The sequence below is a fragment of the Tribolium castaneum genome, chromosome 9 (assembly GCF_031307605.1).
Source record: "Tribolium castaneum strain GA2 chromosome 9, icTriCast1.1, whole genome shotgun sequence".
Lineage (NCBI taxonomy): Eukaryota > Metazoa > Arthropoda > Insecta > Coleoptera > Tenebrionidae > Tribolium > Tribolium castaneum.
Genome location: NC_087402.1, coordinates 2,427,423 through 2,444,915, shown reverse-complemented (window position 1 = coordinate 2,444,915; position 17,493 = coordinate 2,427,423). Strand labels below are relative to the sequence as shown.

Below are 17,493 nucleotides of genomic sequence, written 5' to 3'. Positions count from 1 at the left end.
CCGTCCAACTTTGTTAATTTCGCCGTCGGAGTGGTCCCGAATCCCTCCAAAGTGGAATAAAATCTGTTTTTCCGTTCCGATTGGTGTGAAGTAAAAATGCAATTTGTATCGAGGTGACCAATAAAGCCCGATCGGAATGTTATTGTTCGTGTTGAATAGTGTTGTTGTTATTATTACAATCTCCAATTATCGGTTCGACACGTTCCGGCTTTATCCGCGATTAGATCTCGAGTTGGAGTCTTGGCCGAAGTGAAACCGAGCTGCGATTCCGAGAAAATCCGTGATTTATTAGCATAAAGTGCGTGATAGATGGGTTAAGCCCGGTATCAGAACACTTGACTCGGAATATATTAATTGAGGGGTCGGGAGACATGGTCGGTGCTGTCACATGGTACAAGGGGTCAAACTCCCAGTACTATTTTAAACTCGCAACTATCACTATTAATGTCAACTGTAAATATTTACCCGTTACGTATACCGACGCGCTTCACACTATAACCTTCCTCATCATTTCCCGCAAAAAATCAATTTCCGACATTCGAAAATGTAGGCAAATTTGACGAGGCGGAACCTCTAGAACCGCCCTCCATGATAAGATAATCCGGGGCTACGCCTGCATGACACTGTAACGTGTGATTCAACAGTTTTAAAGCCTTTTTATTTCAACGGAAGTCACCAAGCGAAAAAATTGTAGCAGCTTTAACAACACTGTCCAACACCTAAACACACTCAAAAATGTCCAAAAAAGAAAAATATGTTGGACATTCTGATTCATAGTTTTATTTTTTCGTTTTCGTTTCTGTCCTAATGACATAAAAGGACCTAAGGTAAGGTGTTATAATTTTTCTCTGTTGCTGTTATTGCGTGAAGGCACTCTGGCCTTGCGCCCTTTGACCCATCTCTCTGGGCGTTGGTTCTCGTTACGATTGTGAATATGTTTCGGTCTGATTATTACAAGTGGGCGTGCTAGTCCGATCCAGGTGAGCTAATGACAAGATAAACGTTCGAAAAGCCGCTGGTCTAATTAGAACCCGAGCGAATTAATTAGACCTTAATCGATAAATTCGTGATTATATTTAAGCGTGGGCGTGAACATCTCATTCGTTTTCGAGCCACAATGCACTAATATTTAAACACAATCGAAACGAAAAACTAGAAATAGAGACATTAATTCAGCGTTTGTTCGATCGGTGAAAAACTCAACACAAACGCAACAAATTCAATGCAAATTTCTTCGAGCAAAAGCGTATTTTACATGTGTTTTACAAACAGAGTTACAGCGCGTTACAAGAGCAAATACGGAGCTCCCTCGAGGCCGAATTTTAAATCGTGATGAGGGGAGTTATTAGGCACCTAGAGCCGTAATCAAAATTTTGCATCCGTAGGAAAGTAATCTGCAAATGGAGCTAGTTTTTCGTCGCCCATTTCTGTAATTATTCGCTTTTTGCGATGCGTGGTAATTTCGTTGATTTCATTTTCTCGGGAACGTTATCTCCATGTTTGAACTCATAAAGTAAAAGGTTCAGGAAAAATTCGTTCGCGAAAAAAATATATGAAACATTATGAAAACACCTCGGGAACGACTTGAAAGCGTGCTTATCTTGGCGTTCCTTCGCACTCACTGTGTGTCTAAGTTTCAAATTGAAGGTATTAAATCTCGGCTCCTCCGCCAGGATTTTAAGGAGTTCCTTGAGAAATTGCCTTGTCAACGGAGCGCTTTCACACACTTTATAGCCAGGCTAGACCAGCAGCACATTGCCAAAAACTAAATGGTTTCACGGCTTATCGCATTTTTTATGACTCGCTGTCGCAATTATTAACCCGAAAGTTTTTCCCAAAGAGAATTAGCAGCTTGATGGATTAAATTATTTCAAATAGAAGCGGCGGACTAATCCGAGCAAATCCCATTTCACGTAGTGAAATAAAATTGTGATTTGGCTGAAGGAAAAAGTGGCATATTTAAAAATACATTAAACAAATTAGTTTTTAAAAACGAATGTGCGCCAAACAAAATAAACTCGCCGGATCTTAAAAGAGGGTAGCGATGAGTGTTTCATTACCAAAAAAATATATCAAACAACGGGGCTTTATATTTTTAAAAATCATAATTAAATTCCTGACAGGGGCAGTTTTTTATTGGTTTTTTCGGGAACATAAACCACACTCGACTCGTACAACGTCGTGCATTTATCACGCTCGACTTGCCCGAAAAAAATCAAATTTCTAGACTTTATTAATAGAAGCTTTAAAAATGTATATTCGTGAAGAACGGTCCGATTTATTCAGCGCAGGTGAGTACACAGAGCACTCGTCCAGTTTCATTACCTGAACGTTTCCAAACATCCTGTACTTTGTGTCACAGAATCCGACCCTAATAAGCCGGCTATTCTAAAACCTTGCACACACAAAGCCAGATGACAAACGACAATAATGACAATTTTTATGCCTTGGAATTTTTTTTTATTGTCGCGCTACCGTGGGGTCATATTTAGGATTTTTCATCTGACAACCGGAGAAGGGTATTTAGGAACTTATAATAGATACGTGCCAACGCCGGGGCCATTAAGGGAATGGGCACCAAATATCGGGGATTACCTGGCGATAAGTTCGGGTATATTTCAGAATTAAACGGATTACAGCGCCGATGATTTATTCGCAAAGAGGGGCCAACAACGCACGTCACAGATGGCCCAAAAATACTACAATTAAATACACTAAAAACAGTCATAGCTAAGCTACAAGTGATTTGTTAATAACTTGTCAGCAAACATTCCGGTTGGCTTGACCGTCTTTGTCCGTTATCAAGCGTTGTATCAAGAATGCCGATGGTCTCCTCTTGATGGGCGAAAAATAGCTAAATGGTGTGTAGCTCCCTTGATTTTTTTACGTGTGAATGGTGGCGTCCCGAGATGGGCTTCGATAAGCGGTGTTGCAAACTTTGAAGTAGTTTATTGTGAATTTGTTCGAGTTTAAGGGTTGTGCGGCTATTAATAATGCATAAATGGAGGCGAAATAAATACGGCGGCATTTTCAAACGCAGTTTTCGATGAAATCTTTAGCAAAGGCCATTATGCACTAGCGTATGGTGTTTTATTTCTACAATGGATGCATTAAGTACTTAACAATGGTGCACCCATGGAATACACAAGTTGGAGTGCAGCGCTCAAGTCGGGTCAAAGACATGTCCACCAATATTTTCGTTCCCCCATTTAATTATAAATGCGTTGATTACAATAACACAACACGTCTTTGCGAACTCAGCTATGTACACATTTCCATTTTATTGCGCGGCTTTTAAAATATTAATTTATTCAGTAAATACCATCAGACGAACGATTATTTGCTCTTCTCTTTCGACGAGATGAAGTCGAGCGTCATTAAATAACATTGTTTATGAAGTCAGATGTATCTGGTAAATATTGGGCTTGAAAAATCATCGGTATCGGTTAATTAAAGCGAAAAATTCGCCGGATCCTTGGATTGTCTTGTTCGTGATTTTTACGCGTTGTTTGATATCAAAATTCCAGCGGGCCTCGCGAGTGTTCCCAGGGAATCGATACGGCCAAGCGGAAGACTTGCCTGGGCCTGCACACACCCCTGTCGAAGGTTACCTTTATAATGCGCTTGGAAAATTTTAAGAAAAGGGATTATGTAGGTTATTCTTGCCGGTTCTAATTTCACGATACATTGCACTCCTCTTTGTACCTTGCGCCTGTACCATGATACCGCCTCTAATGCGACTTAAGAAGAAAATTGGTTTAAAAGTAAGATTCGATTTAGTACATGCGAGGGCTTTTTTCGCTCCGGCGATATACATAATGAATAAACTCTCGACTGATACAAAGAAGTCTTAAATTTCCTTAACAAAGGATTGCTGGTACGCTAAGACGGGAAACTAATAAGCATTTACTATGCAAACTCGCCCAGTTAGCGATACTAAACGATTGTTTTGTATATGAACAGGTATTGTGCGCTACTTCGAGACATGCCTAATTTATATGGGAGCTGCTGCTTTTATACCAAATGAAACGAACGAAAGTTCCACCCGATGACAGATCTTCGAGCGCAAAAGGCGCACCCCCAAATTAAAATTAAAGTTCAAACGCTATTAAAAATGTCGTTCAAGGATTCTAGACGCGACCAAATAAAAGAACAGATCCTCTCGAAATGTTGAGAAAACAGGCGTTCGTGCCTGCGCATCGTCTCGGCTAAATATCGCCCGATTTTGATTTATTTTCGGTCTGTGGTGGAGGTTTAATCTCCAAGTGTAACGTCGACAATTCCACTTTACATCGGATATCAATCGAGAGATGCGTTGAATTACCGGTTAATCGGAATACGATATGCGAGGTATTGCTTTACAACGGTAGTCAAAGATTGCTTGCTTTGATCGCGATAAACCGTGAGTTGTGGTGGTCGCGTCTGGGCCACCTAGGGTGAGCAAAACTGCGTGCGATTTGTCGACCGGGGACTAAAAATTCCCCTCAAAGGTGGCCGTATTTGTATACGAAACCATACCCACTGACTAAACCTGGAAATTTCAAAAATGAAATTCTAACGTTGGCTGAATCGAAAATGATTTATTGCGGCTTAGGAGCGTTTCGGTGTTGTGTTTTTCCGGAGTTCCGGGTCCGTCGATATTTAACTTGGTCTAAAAACACAATAAGACCCGGTTTATTTGCTCTCTGGCCCCGTGTCCCGGCTCTAATAAGGCCTATTTAAATACACTTCCGCCATGTTTGGCCTGTAAATAGGAACCGGCGCGCCGTTTTCATTTACTAATTTCTAGACCACACAGTTCTGCCGGAATTCTGTTAATTGCTTTTAGAGTTTGGATTGTTTGACTATACAGTTTAGTCCGGGAGGCTTTTTCGACTGTTATTTTAATTGTGCGAGGGGGAGAAAGCGTGCAACATTTTATGGCGCGCACATAATATTCTAATATATTGTTTTTCGTAATTAACTCGAGAGCGTTGTAAATCATTTCGACCGCAAAAACTACGAGACGTTTTATTGGATTGTTAACTCTTGGCTCATTAAATGTGGAGTTTTTGAGCGTTTTATGGCTTCTTGCACCTCGATAATTACCGGGCAAGTCGCGAAAATTCAAACTATTTAATAAAGTCGTCCCGATCCAATTAATACAGCGAAAAAGCTGACTAATTCCGGGTCACGAATTTGCATTCATCCGGCTGTGTTTTATGCAACCGTAACATAAAACGGCCGTAAATAATTAACGACCTTAATACACTTTTAACCTTACCCAGACAGAATAACGCGTTTATCTCGAATTGCGGCCCTGCAGAAAAACTTAACCACAAGCAATCAAAATTTGAATCGGGGATTTTTTATCGTTAGATGTCTTTTTAATTAATATTCCATCGAGGCAAACAGCGCTCCATTAAAATTTACACGAAATGAACATGTTCTTTACGACTCTCCTTATCTACAAATAGTTTCTATCTTTGGCTCGATAAATATCCCCGTGAAATAATTAATTAATGTCGAAGGAATGACCATCAGTCACCAATCCACTATCGCGGCTTCGATCTTATCAGGACCGGATTTACGCTCTTACCGAATTACATAAAGACAATATTTGGTTTGGTTGAACCTCATGTGTACTTGCTTTATCAATTGAAAGCCGGCAAATATTGTGAACTTGTTGCGACAAGATTGAACAAACTCCGAGACAAAGTAAACGGCGTGAAGGCGCGTCCGGACTACGCATACCAAATTACTTTGTTAACTATTAACACATTTACATGAATAAACAATATCCTCTGCTCCACCGTGCTTATCTAGACTACTCCTCTAATCCTCCTCGGGAAGCTTTATTTGGGCGAAACCCCGGGCCAGTCCGACTCTGGCCAGTATAGGTGTCACGACGTCGAGATTAATCCCGTAGTATATTGTTGTTGAGTTTTCTATTTTCACAGTCATTAATCTTGCATTCAGTGGAAAACGCACAAATACTTTGCTCTAATTCAGTTTCACTGTCCATTAAACGGCCCAAAGATAGGTCCAGTGAATAAATTACAGTTTTCCTAAATTTTGCAACGTACAGTAAAGAAACTTAATTTTTTATTCGCATATGTTTTCAACGTGTAATGCACCCCGGAAGAGCAATAACCGTTTAGTCTAGCATTGTGCTTTTACGGTTCCTTTTGGATTAATCCCGGCTCCGGTTTGATGATACTGCTGGTCTTCTGGTAGAAGACGGCGTTAAATACTGAATGAAACAGATACAGAGTGTGTTAACGGTTATGGCGCTACATGACATAAAGCACAATTGAGGAGTTATTTAAGCTGGTATTTATAAATAAACACCGTCTTATATTTCTCAAACAAGCGATCAAATGAGTTTTTATTTCGTCCGGATTTCCCCCTTCTAGTTTAATTTTAAAAATTTGTTTAAGACATCCGATGCCGGGCCCATCTGTTGATAATAAATCCCCGATGAGGTGGCAATCTATTTGTAAAATTGTGCAAAAAGCTCGAGTTTTATTCATGGTGAAGACCTCGGAATAATTCCTCCATTATTCTTCCAGCCATGAGTTATTTTTTTAATGTTTCTCATCACCGCATTTTATTCGTTTTCATTAAAAATGCAATAAAAATGTAAATAAGGTAATAGCGTTTTGCCCAATTCCGGTTTAATCTTAACAATTTGAATATTATGCTGTTTGTTTATATTTCCCGTATCCGACTTTAATTATTGCCAGAGTGAAACTCTTCCGAACGTATTTTCATGCATTGTGTTCTACTGATTTTATCGGTCAATATAACTCACGACGTTTAATTTCCCATAGTCGGAGCCATTAAACCATGGCGAACTGCAAGCTTGTGAAGAATCTTAAACGACTAGGGCTGTATAAATCATTATTTATCCGCCAATTTGAAGCAAAAGAATTTGCAACGCAGCTATTTAGGGAGTCTTCTGCCTCTGCCACAGACTAACGTGGTCTCATGAGCCCACAAATTGAATATTAACTTGATATCCTGCACCTGGTACATATGTAAAGTCAACTTTAATAAAGTAATGCAGTGAGTTGACGTGGCCTCAAATTAATTGATTTTTCCCCATGATTTTATTTTATTTTTATGGAGTTATATAGACACCCGGGTAAATCGACCCGTTTCCCTTGCCGTGACAAGAATTTATATTTCAGGGAAGACAAGGCCGTAACCTTTGTCACGGTCCTTTCAGTGCCACTCTTCCCGCTAGCGTGTCATCAAAAGGGCCCAATTTTGGCCCTCACTTCGCTATAAATTACTTATACTAGAGTTGGTCGAGTCGTAATTCGCTATTTGTCAATATGTCGCGTAATAATTGGGGCGGAAAATTCCTGCATCTTATCACCGAGAAAAGTAATCTTCCGCACGCCACTGTCCCAGGTAGTGATAATAATTAATAACGCACAGCTTTTACGCTTACATGGCCAGTTCCGCGTCCGTAATTGAAAAGTTCGCCTCGACTTGTGTAAACAAAATTAAATTTGAAGTTATTACAAATTACGGTAATTATTTTCGATGCGTAACACTCCCACGTTTTCCGCCATCCATTGTCGAGCGTCATTTTTTACCAACGCTTAATTAAAATGTTCCCATCATTTTTGGGAAAAAAATCCAGCGACAAATTACCGCTCGCTGATAATCTCACCAAAGACGCTTTTTCTTGAAACCTTAGCCGAATCGTCTATTGCTTCGTCTATAATTTATTACCAACACGTTGTCGGTCTCAGATTTCACACATTTTGAACAAACTTTGATAATTTACGATGAAAGCTGCGTTATTCATAGGCTATTTCTTCAAAACCCAAACCGAAGAATTTCCTCAACATGCGCGCCGAGGAAGTATCGGATTTTACGGGTTTTCTCAAATATTTACTGCGGAAACCTTGAACTCTCGATAAGGGGAAGAAATTGTACGTTTTATTGCGCAAACTGTTTTATTGCACAACTCTCTTTCAGTCCAAAAACGATTTAATCGCGTTATAACGAGTTGGCGCGCCTTTATAGCCAAAAAGCCAACAGCGGCCCAAACAAGTAAGAAATAAATTCTTATTGTTTCGAAACTGCATATACAAAGCGATATAAATTCCATTATTTTTTTTAGTTTCTGACACAATTTTTTAAGGTTTAAAGGCATCAGATAGGTACATGAAAAATTTGGGGGGAGCCTTTTTTTGTTGTCTTGTTATATTTGCTGCGGAAGATTTGCTCGAATAGTTTAAAAATTCAAAAATAGGTGGATGTTCAGGGCGAAATCGCCATTCACCAGTAAAAATAAAACTCCGTTGTTTTAAAATTACATATATTCACATACCTGTAACTTACGAAATATAAAGTTCTGAGCATATAGTACTACATACCTCGCCGCAGCAATAGCTGCGCAAAAACCTACAATTATATCTGGAAAAAAAAGAAAAAAATAAACGCGTTAAATCAAATAAAATTTATTCGATATACGTAATGTTAGTATACTTTGGGCAAAAAAATATAAAGTTTTTACATTTCAATAACCATAAATTAACTCCAACCAAAAACATAATAAAAGCTCCTTATTTCTTAGTCTTACGTGTGTAATAAAGAGCGTTTATCCAAAAACTGTACAACTGAAGCCTTAAATAAATAAATAAATCTGAGCACTTGCAAAAAAAGTACGTAAATGATTGAGAAACGGCAAACACTTTCCGTTAAAAATTAAAATGATCGTAATATACCAAGCGAAAAAAAAATTGTATCGATGCTCGGTTTCAGACCGATTTCTCGGCCTGTCGTAGATAAATAAGGGGTGGGGTAAGGCATGAACTTTATTTTTAAAGATCGGATTCTCCGTACAAAGCCGTCGAGAAGGACATGTAGTCCAAAGCTCCTGGCACGGCTCCTGGACCCTTGAATGGGGGCATGCGCTGGATGCAATACTCCGCTTGGTCGGGGGGAAGCTCCCGTCTCAGCTCGTCTGGCAAAATGTACGGCTGCAAAATAACATTTCAAGTCACAAAAATGCAACGTAAAGCCCATTAATTTCATAATATTGAAAAAATAAAAGATAAAGTTATCGAAAATTTATTCTGATCAACTTGTTTGTACCTTATCGGCGGCCAAAATGCGGAAACTGTCGATAACTTGCTCGGCCGTGTCGGTGTCTGTGCTTTCCCTCGTCATGAAGTCTAAGAACGCGTCGAAGTGCACATATCCGGTGCTGTTGGGGTCAACCACGGCCAAAATCCTCTGGAAATCGATGTCTCCTTGCCGATCCTTCCCAATCGAGTACCCCAACGACACCAAACACGACTTGAACTCCTCCGGTGTGAGTCTCCCAGTCCTGTTCTTATCAAAGTGATTAAACGACGACCTAAACTCATTCAACTGCTGTTGGGTGATTCCTTTCGAGTCGCGGGTCAAAATCTGGTTCTCCACTTCGTTAATATTACGGTTGATCGACGTAAGAAGTTGTTCCCAGCCAACACGGAGCGTCTCCATGGTGTACTGCGTGTAGCGATTCTCAAAGATCATGCTTTCCTGTACCGCTTGGTTAATCTTCTCCAGCTCTTCGATATGTGGCTTGTAGGCGTAGACGCCCTGTTCGTATTCTTTGAGACGGTGCAGTTGGTCTTCGAGGGTGCCGTGGAGACCCATTCCGATGGCGGTGACAGCGTCGAGTTGACGCTCGATCCAGGGACCAACAGCGTTGGCTTTTTCCGCGAATTGCCGACGCAACATTTCGTTGTTTTGCTGCTTGCGGAGCTCGCCTTGCAGGGTGGCGTCGCGTTGGGGCACCAGTTGCCGGACTTCGCCCCATTTGCGGGTCAAGTCCTGGGGAAACACGAGGGTTAAGGCACGGGGAATGTTAGGGCTGGATCAACAACCGACATTTTACCTCAAGGTCACCACCAATTCCTTCCTTGAGGGCGCGAGCAAGCAAAAAAGCGGCGGTTACTCAGCGGAATAAAACGATGAGGGAATGAAACACTTGTTTTTTCTATGCAAATATTCGGCACTGAACTTGGGTGGCAATATTATCGTACTGTACAACTTTTTTTCTTTGAATTTTTATGAAGAAAATCGCCTTTTTTAATTGTTTTTGAGCGCTATTAGTAATAAGGTAAAAAATAGTTGCTTCTTATCAGAGTTGGAGCTAGACATAAGTGACACAATTTCACCTAAGACCCTTTTAAGACAAATATGTACCTACTTTACAAAATGTTCAGCAAATTTGCTGTTATTTATTAGTTTTCCAAAAGTAATTCCTACAAATTTTTGTAACTTTTGCGTTTTTTTAAGACAAAAACTGTGTTTTGCGTAATAATTTTGTTAAACTTAAACAGTAAAATGGGTCAAAAATGACATTTCTTTCGAGCCGTTCAGTTGGAAACGCAATTATTTCGCAAAATCTCGTAAAAAATATGTCAAAAGGCAAATTTTTACGTTTTCAAGAGTGTTAAGCTATTGCGTTAGATTGATAAATTGGAAAAAAAAAATACAACTTTTACAACGGTTTCTAACACCCTTCCATAAGAAAAAGGCATTTATTAGTGTCGGACAGTGCGATTTAAAACCTCCGAGATAGAAAAAGCAAGATAAGTTTGTCGCTTGGATGAAATGGTGATAATGAGCCGTCTTAAACCCCTGCTAGCCACTTACATGGGCCGTGAGTGTAGTGTAAGGATTCTGTAACCCTCCGGGTACTTGGTGTTGCTTAACAATGGCCTCAACTTCCCTAACAAGTCCTACGATACTTTGGTATTCCTTATCGGCTTCACCTAGAGTAGCCTACAATCAACAAGTCACAAACCGCGCCCAAAACCCCGAAAAACTCACTTTAAAGTGAGAATGAGCGTCAATGAGTCCTTGAATTTCCTCAACCGTATGCACGATGAAAATATCGACCAAATCCTCCCTCGTCCCATCCAGCCAATTATTAAACGGCGCGGCCCTTTTGGCAAACTCCAAATGGAGAATATCAATCTTCTCCAGGATCCTCTCAGCCTCGTCCAGCGCCTGTCGGCGGCGCTGCGTCAACGCGCCCAACCTGTCCCACTGGTCGCAAATGCGCTGGCAGCGTGCGTTCACGCTCACGCTATCGTGATACTCCAAAGAGTTCAGTTCTTGAGCGATAGCTGCGATTTGCTCGACTCGGTCCTGATGAGCCGCCAAATCCGATTCGAAGGCTTCGTGTTTCTTCTTCAAAGCTTTGAGCTCGTTGAGACGACATTGTCTGAAGTCCTGGCTTTGGAGCATTTCTTCCTTGCCGCGAGTCCATTCCTCGTGAGCGTCCGCCTTGTGCTTGAACTTCTGGGCGAGGTGCTCCAGACGTTCCAGACGCATCATCTCGGAGAGGAGCCACTCCTCGAAGGCTTTCTCCGCGTTTTCCAAACCTTTCCAAGCGTTGGCAATGTCCTACAAAGCACAAATCACCCCAAACTTTTACAATGAAAAAGGGACGTACCGAAACCATTTTGCCTTCTGTGGGCATGTAAGCCGGCCGATTTGAGAGACGGAGTTTCGTCTGTAAAGTGTTGAAGTTGGTCTCGAGTTTGGCTTTTTGCTCCACGCGAGGCGGCTTGTGTTTGCGTCTGTAAGTGCGGTATTCTTCCAGTTTCTTTTGCACGCCGGCGAGGGAGTTGTCCGTTTGACGGGAGTTCAGCCATGGCATGGTGCGACGGATCCATTCCAAGAGCTGCAAAGTTTCTTATTTCTTGGTTTTTTCGCTGTTTGGTACTTACATCACTCGCCAAACGTTCGTACTCTTCCATCAAACGCTCGTTCTCTTGGTTGACTTTCAGGACCTTGCAGATTCTGTTGGCGGCAGTCTCGGCCTAAAACAGCCCATTGAAAGTCCGGTCTTTTGAGCAACGCAAGGGTTAATGAATTATTAACGAAAATCACCTTTTGTGCACCTGAGAAGCAATGGTAGTAGGACGATACGTATGTCATGACCGCCCTTTCGTCCGGCATAGCGGTGTTCTGTAAATCTGCATGCAGACAAGTAAACACATCAACACAATATTAGACGAAAAAGAAAAATAACTAAACAAAACTTGTTATTTTTGGCTCACTTAGTAAGGCGTGAGTGTTTTTTTTAGTTAAAAAGGGCGGCAAAAATTGTTACGTTTTGTTAATTTCGACACTTTCGTACAATCGATACCTGTTGGGCCCCTTGGAACGCGTGATAATAACATGACACGTAGGTCATGATGGCACGCTCGTCGGGTTTTGGCGTGTTGATTAAATCTGCAAGGGTTTTTTGATTCTCAAATAATTGTTCCGATTTTTTTCAAAAGTGGCGCAAAGTCTGTTTCAAATTGCTAAACTCGTAGCAATCTCAAACAGAAGTGCCGTACCGTCAGGGTCCAACATCCTGGGAATGTCGAGATACTTCTCGGCTACGTCGAAGGCAGTGTTGAGGTTCTCCAATGGATTATCTTTCGACAGTTTACTGTAATCGATGAGATCTGGTCGATGGCGGTGGATCAGCGCACAGAAGGCCAGCCCGTCCTTGAACGACAGATGGAAGTTTTGGACGTTGACGTTTTTGTAAGGCGCTGTCTTGCGCTGGCACCACAAGAGCAGCCCTTCTTTCGCCGTCATCTCTTCCACGGAGATGTCTTGGATGGCGAATCGAAGGATGATGGTCCAGATCATACCTAGCGTCATTTTCAGATTACCGTCGACGATTTCTTCCGCACCGATCGATACGAGTTTGACGCCTTTGCTGGCGATGAAGTCCAGTGCTTTGTTGACGTTGGCAATCTTGTGGAAACGCATCTTGCCGCGGTCGGGCTTTGGCAAGGTCTCACCGGAGATCACCTCCAGAAGGAGCATGAGTTTGAGGCCGTTGCGGAAGTCTTCTTCGATGTTTTCGATGGCGGTGCCGGCCTTCCGCAGGTGGCTGTTGCACCAAGCTGTGAATGTCTGCAAGGAACGAGAAATTCACAATCACTTTTGCAAATCAAATACAAAAATGTAACAATAAAAAATCTTTCCCCTTTCCCTTCACCTTTTTTTTCCCATTGGAATATAATTTTATTATTCTTCCTAAATACCGCATTTTTATTTCTCTTTCTACTTGTTTCTTTATAATTTTTTTCTAATAAACTCGAAAGCAGCGTAAGAAAACAGTAAAATATTTAGTTTCAAATTAATTTGCCTTGACTTTTATCGGGCATAGAAAAATGACAAAAGTATCTAAAAGCAATAATCTGAGTTCCGTTTATCTTGTTTGTTAATTTAATCTCGTCTTTTAACTTATTGTTAAATAACGAACTTCCTTTTTGTTGTGTAGTCGTAGTTTCGTGGTTTTATTTATTGACCACTTTTCCAATTTCTTTTAACGTTCTCTGTCACCATATTTAAGCACACCTCTTAATTTTTTTTTAATTTTTGTTTTTATCTTTACTTTTCCTTTTATTTTAACAAATTGGTCTTTTTGTTTTTGTTAGTAATTCTTCAATTTTGCCTTTTTTTTATCTCTTTTTATTTCAGGTGATTATGTTCAATCTTAAAATGTCTTTGTTCTTTAATTGTTTTTCACATTTCTCCTAAAGTAACTGCTTTTTTACGTTCTTATTCTTTTTGATATGTGTGTATTATTTCAAAAGCAATAGTACTTTTTTGTTTTTTTTTCTTCGAATTAACGCGCTAGACGAAATAATGGAAACAATCCTTAAGATTATTCACTTTATTTAACCCGTTTTATTGGAATACATCTTTAGAAAAATACATTAAAATATTCAATTTTGTATCAATGTGCCGCTTCATGCTGATTGCAGACCACTGGCCAGAGAGTTTACGTATTGTTGGTTGCCTTCCCACTCATCCCATCTTTCCCGAAATACTTCAATTTCTAAATATAAACACAGATATACCAATGTTTATACGGATGATAAGATATTTATGGGAAAAAATGACAAATTGTGTGTATAAGAAGCGAAATTCTGTAAAATGCGTGTTAGCTTTGCAAGTTGTACATAAATGTACTTTTCCAGTAATGGGCTTCCTCACTGTTTAAATAAATAACACGAACCGCCCGTATAAGGAACGGCGATAAAAATCCAAACAGACAAATCATTGACGTTGCACCCACTTCCCTGTCTTTTTGTTTGATTTAATTTAAACATCGCATTCCGATTGAATTAGGACTCTCCTACATAATAAATTCTAAATTACTCTAATTGTTCGAAATGGAACCCAAATTCATACAAAATCGGTTTATTGGCCGGCATATCTGAGTCACAGAGAAATTATGCAAAACGGGCAATGCGCCAAATTATATATAAACTAAAGCAAGGTCCGTAACGCCACTGTAATAATATCTGCGGGGCCCAAGTGTCGTCACAAGTGGGACACTATTATTAATTGATTGGTTTTGCGGTAAGAAATGGGGGAATACCGGCCATTGTTTTAGAAATTCCTGCCAAGGCTGGCTTTCCCCGCTTTTGCCCGAATTTAAATCGGAATTTTCGTGGTATTGTTGGTCCCATTCAAGATTGAGAAATGCAACGGTATTTGTAAATATATCGCCCGCTCTATAAATAAATCGGTTTTTTCAGATCGAAACATTCTTGAATTAGAATCAAGAGTCGTTGAGTCTGACGTCCTCATTAGCGATCGCGGCTCGTTTTCGAAAAATTAATTTGGAGGAATTGTCGCCAAGCCAAACAAATTTTTACGTTATCGTTTGTCCTTGCTGATTAGTTATTGTAACGTCGTTAATACCATTTTGTATATTTTGGAAAGGTGTCAAGAAAACGGGCGATTGCGTGGGAAGCAATTAAAACTCTGTTTTTTTATGAATTACTGGCACTAAATCTGGGTCTTTTATAATTAGAAAAATCCATCATTGTTTGTCTCGAATAAATTATCAAAATGCTTTCACGGAACTACGGGAAAGAGTAATCGTTCCGAATCATTGCTAATCGCTAAACAGCTGACGCCTCTAACACGAATTTCCGAAATTTCTCCACTTCCTAGTGGGTCAATAACACTTAGTCACATAGAGATGTCTTTGTTTTTAGTCACGCCGCTTGTTAAAATGCTTCTAGTCGTCGTTACTCTCGATATGTCGGGACGAAATGCACTTGCAACTGTCGATTAATTAATGCACAGTTGAATCACAGAGTTTATTAGTCAGGACGTGAGTAAAGTTTATAAAACGTTATATCAAACAAATGTTGCTCATGGTGGCTTCCAACGGTACTTCAAACGTCCCCTTATATGGGACAAGTCATTAAGATAAATAACGCACGATCTTCTCCTCTCTGCTTCATTTAATCAACCCGCAGCGAAAACTGGAGCAATCAACCGACGTCCATAATGTCTAGCTTGATCCCGATTAATTAACAAAGAAAACTATTTGCTCTGGGTGGAGAACAATAGTGCGAATTTCCTCCTCAACCTTAACCTTTTGCTGAGGTCACGTTCTCACTCGGAATTGCATAGGCGTTCCCAAATTCGATCTTGAAATGCAGCATTTCCGCTGATTCCAATGCTCTGTCAAAATCTACAGCTCACTGTCCTGTTCGGACAAAAAATCATAATTTTTGGGGAGTTGATAGTTTTTGAAAGAAATTGTTAACTTCATCTACTCAGCAATACATTGAAGATGTCCATGAAACGATCAGGATAAGTTACGTTCGTTGATACTAGTTTAATTTATAATCACTAGAAAATAAAAAAAATGGATTTACTGGTCAAAAAAAGTGTTTGTTTGAAAATAGCGTACTCAGGACTCTGGTAGACAGGCTGTTAGTGGGAACTGTAAAACTACAGTAACATTTATTTAGCAATATATCTCGGTTTATTTTTGAATTGTTGATTATTTGTACAGTTAAATTGTTCAATTATTGGCCTGTTATGCATTCTACTTTCCCTACAAGGCCGCCGTATCAGTAACATTGTTTGAATAATTTGCAAAGAATGACATTTACACATCGCTAGCCAGCAAAACAACACTTCGCACTGATCAAATGAAAAAAAAACGCACGAGGTCAATTGAATAAATCCGGTGACAATAAAAGTTTTTGATTATAATTTATTTCGAGGCGTATCCACAAAATGTGAACTTTCTAATTCTTGTTATGGCTTTCTATAATCACCAAGGTTATATTATGTAACTTGTTACAGTTCTATTCTTTGCAACGGAATGGTGTTGTTTTGATACAGTTTATGACTTATCTGTGGTAAAAGTGTTATTTTTGAATAAATTGCAGGGATTTGTTTATTTATTTTTTGATAATTGGATTGAGACCTACTTTCGCTAAGTCCATTACTGTTAAAAGGATTTGAGTCTTGCATGTCTTCGGATCAGAAAAACGCTTTTTGATAATTTTGTCAGGCTTTCTAATTGTGTCTTGTTTACGGTCTCATCGACACAGTTTTGTTCTAAAATTAAATCGGTGAAAAAAGCGTCGAGTCTCAATCATCCCCTGCTGAGACATCATGTGTTGGAGCATTATTTAGTCTTTAGTATCCCATAAAACACATGTTGTTGTAATTTTTTCATGTCGAATCGTAATAAAATTAGTTTAGATGAGAAATCACGTGGGTGTGGGTTCTAAAATAGCAGCTAGCTGATGACGGCGTCGCCTTCGGCGTCGCCGTCGTCTTCAGCTGTCGCTTCAAGTTTCACCAATCGGGTAAAAATTCGATGAATCGCCGAGGCATTGCGAAACGGTTTCCTGTTACAGGAAGCAGAATGAGGTGTTTATCGTGAGATTCGGGGGTAGAATGACCGAAACCATTTTTGGTAGCGGCGTCGGGAAATCCGACGCCTTGTCTCCTCTCTCGCTCCCACCCACTCGGGCGTCGTCAGCGTCCCTTTGCGCAGCTGCCCGTTGTGGAAAATGGCAAAAATTCGAAAATGGCACCGATAGGCCGTGGACCGGTTACATCACGCGCCGAAAATAGCCCCGAGATAGGGTTACGGCCGGTCAGGGGTTGGGGTTACCTTTTTCTGCTGTTTTTCCCAAGCCGGGTCGAGGAGACCCTCGCGCTCCCATTCCTCCTCCTGCTCCATGTAGCCGTCGGAGTACTGGTCGACGTTGTTGTAGCCGTCGGTGCTGATCATTTTCGTCGAAATGCACGCTTTTCAGTAACTGAATTCTAAGTTCGTTTAAATGTTCGGTCGGCAGATGGAATTCAGTCGTGCAAAAGCACACGACCTGACACGCACTTTACCCCACTAGCCCGTGCCCGACTGCTTTCTGCTTGCCAGTTGCTTGTCGGGCTGTTGGCGCAAACTCCACACCAGCTTCTAGTAGGAGGTTATCGCAAAGAAGCGGACCAAACGTAAACATACAGGCGATTTTGAATTTGCCGCCAAAATTTCACAGGAATTTTTCAAAAAAGGTGACGTCCGACACGCCGGATGACGTTTCAAAAACTACACATTGAATTCCCCCAAATAAAATACTCGGAATTTTGAGATATTTTCGAATAAAAATCGATATCTTTGATATTTTTTAAGTAGGTGATAAGATAAAATAA

General features: G+C 40.4%; 1 protein-coding gene across 7 annotated transcripts; it reads right to left on the bottom strand.

Moving 5' to 3' along the window:
- Positions 1-8,443: 8,443 nt before the first annotated feature.
- On the bottom strand, positions 8,444-17,353 carry Actn (alpha actinin). 7 transcript variants are annotated; one of them, XM_064358795.1, is made up of 10 exons: positions 16,955-17,353; positions 12,351-12,921; positions 11,896-11,981; positions 11,733-11,825; positions 11,456-11,686; positions 10,828-11,406; positions 10,651-10,779; positions 9,887-9,910; positions 9,097-9,822; positions 8,444-8,981 (listed from the first exon to the last, which is right to left on the bottom strand). In XM_064358795.1, exons 1-10 carry the CDS (start codon positions 17,072-17,074, stop codon positions 8,823-8,825), a joined length of 2,718 nt encoding a protein of 905 aa, XP_064214865.1. In that variant the 5' UTR covers positions 17,075-17,353; the 3' UTR covers positions 8,444-8,822. The 7 variants fall into 7 exon arrangements, with proteins under 7 accessions (XP_064214865.1, XP_064214863.1, XP_015834732.1 ...); XM_064358793.1 differs by lacking the exon at positions 11,896-11,981 and adding an exon at positions 12,146-12,240 and having other exon boundaries at positions 16,955-17,352; XM_015979246.2 differs by lacking the exon at positions 9,887-9,910 and adding an exon at positions 12,146-12,240 and having other exon boundaries at positions 11,896-11,973; positions 16,955-17,351.
- Between the last annotated feature and the right edge of the window lie 140 nt (positions 17,354-17,493).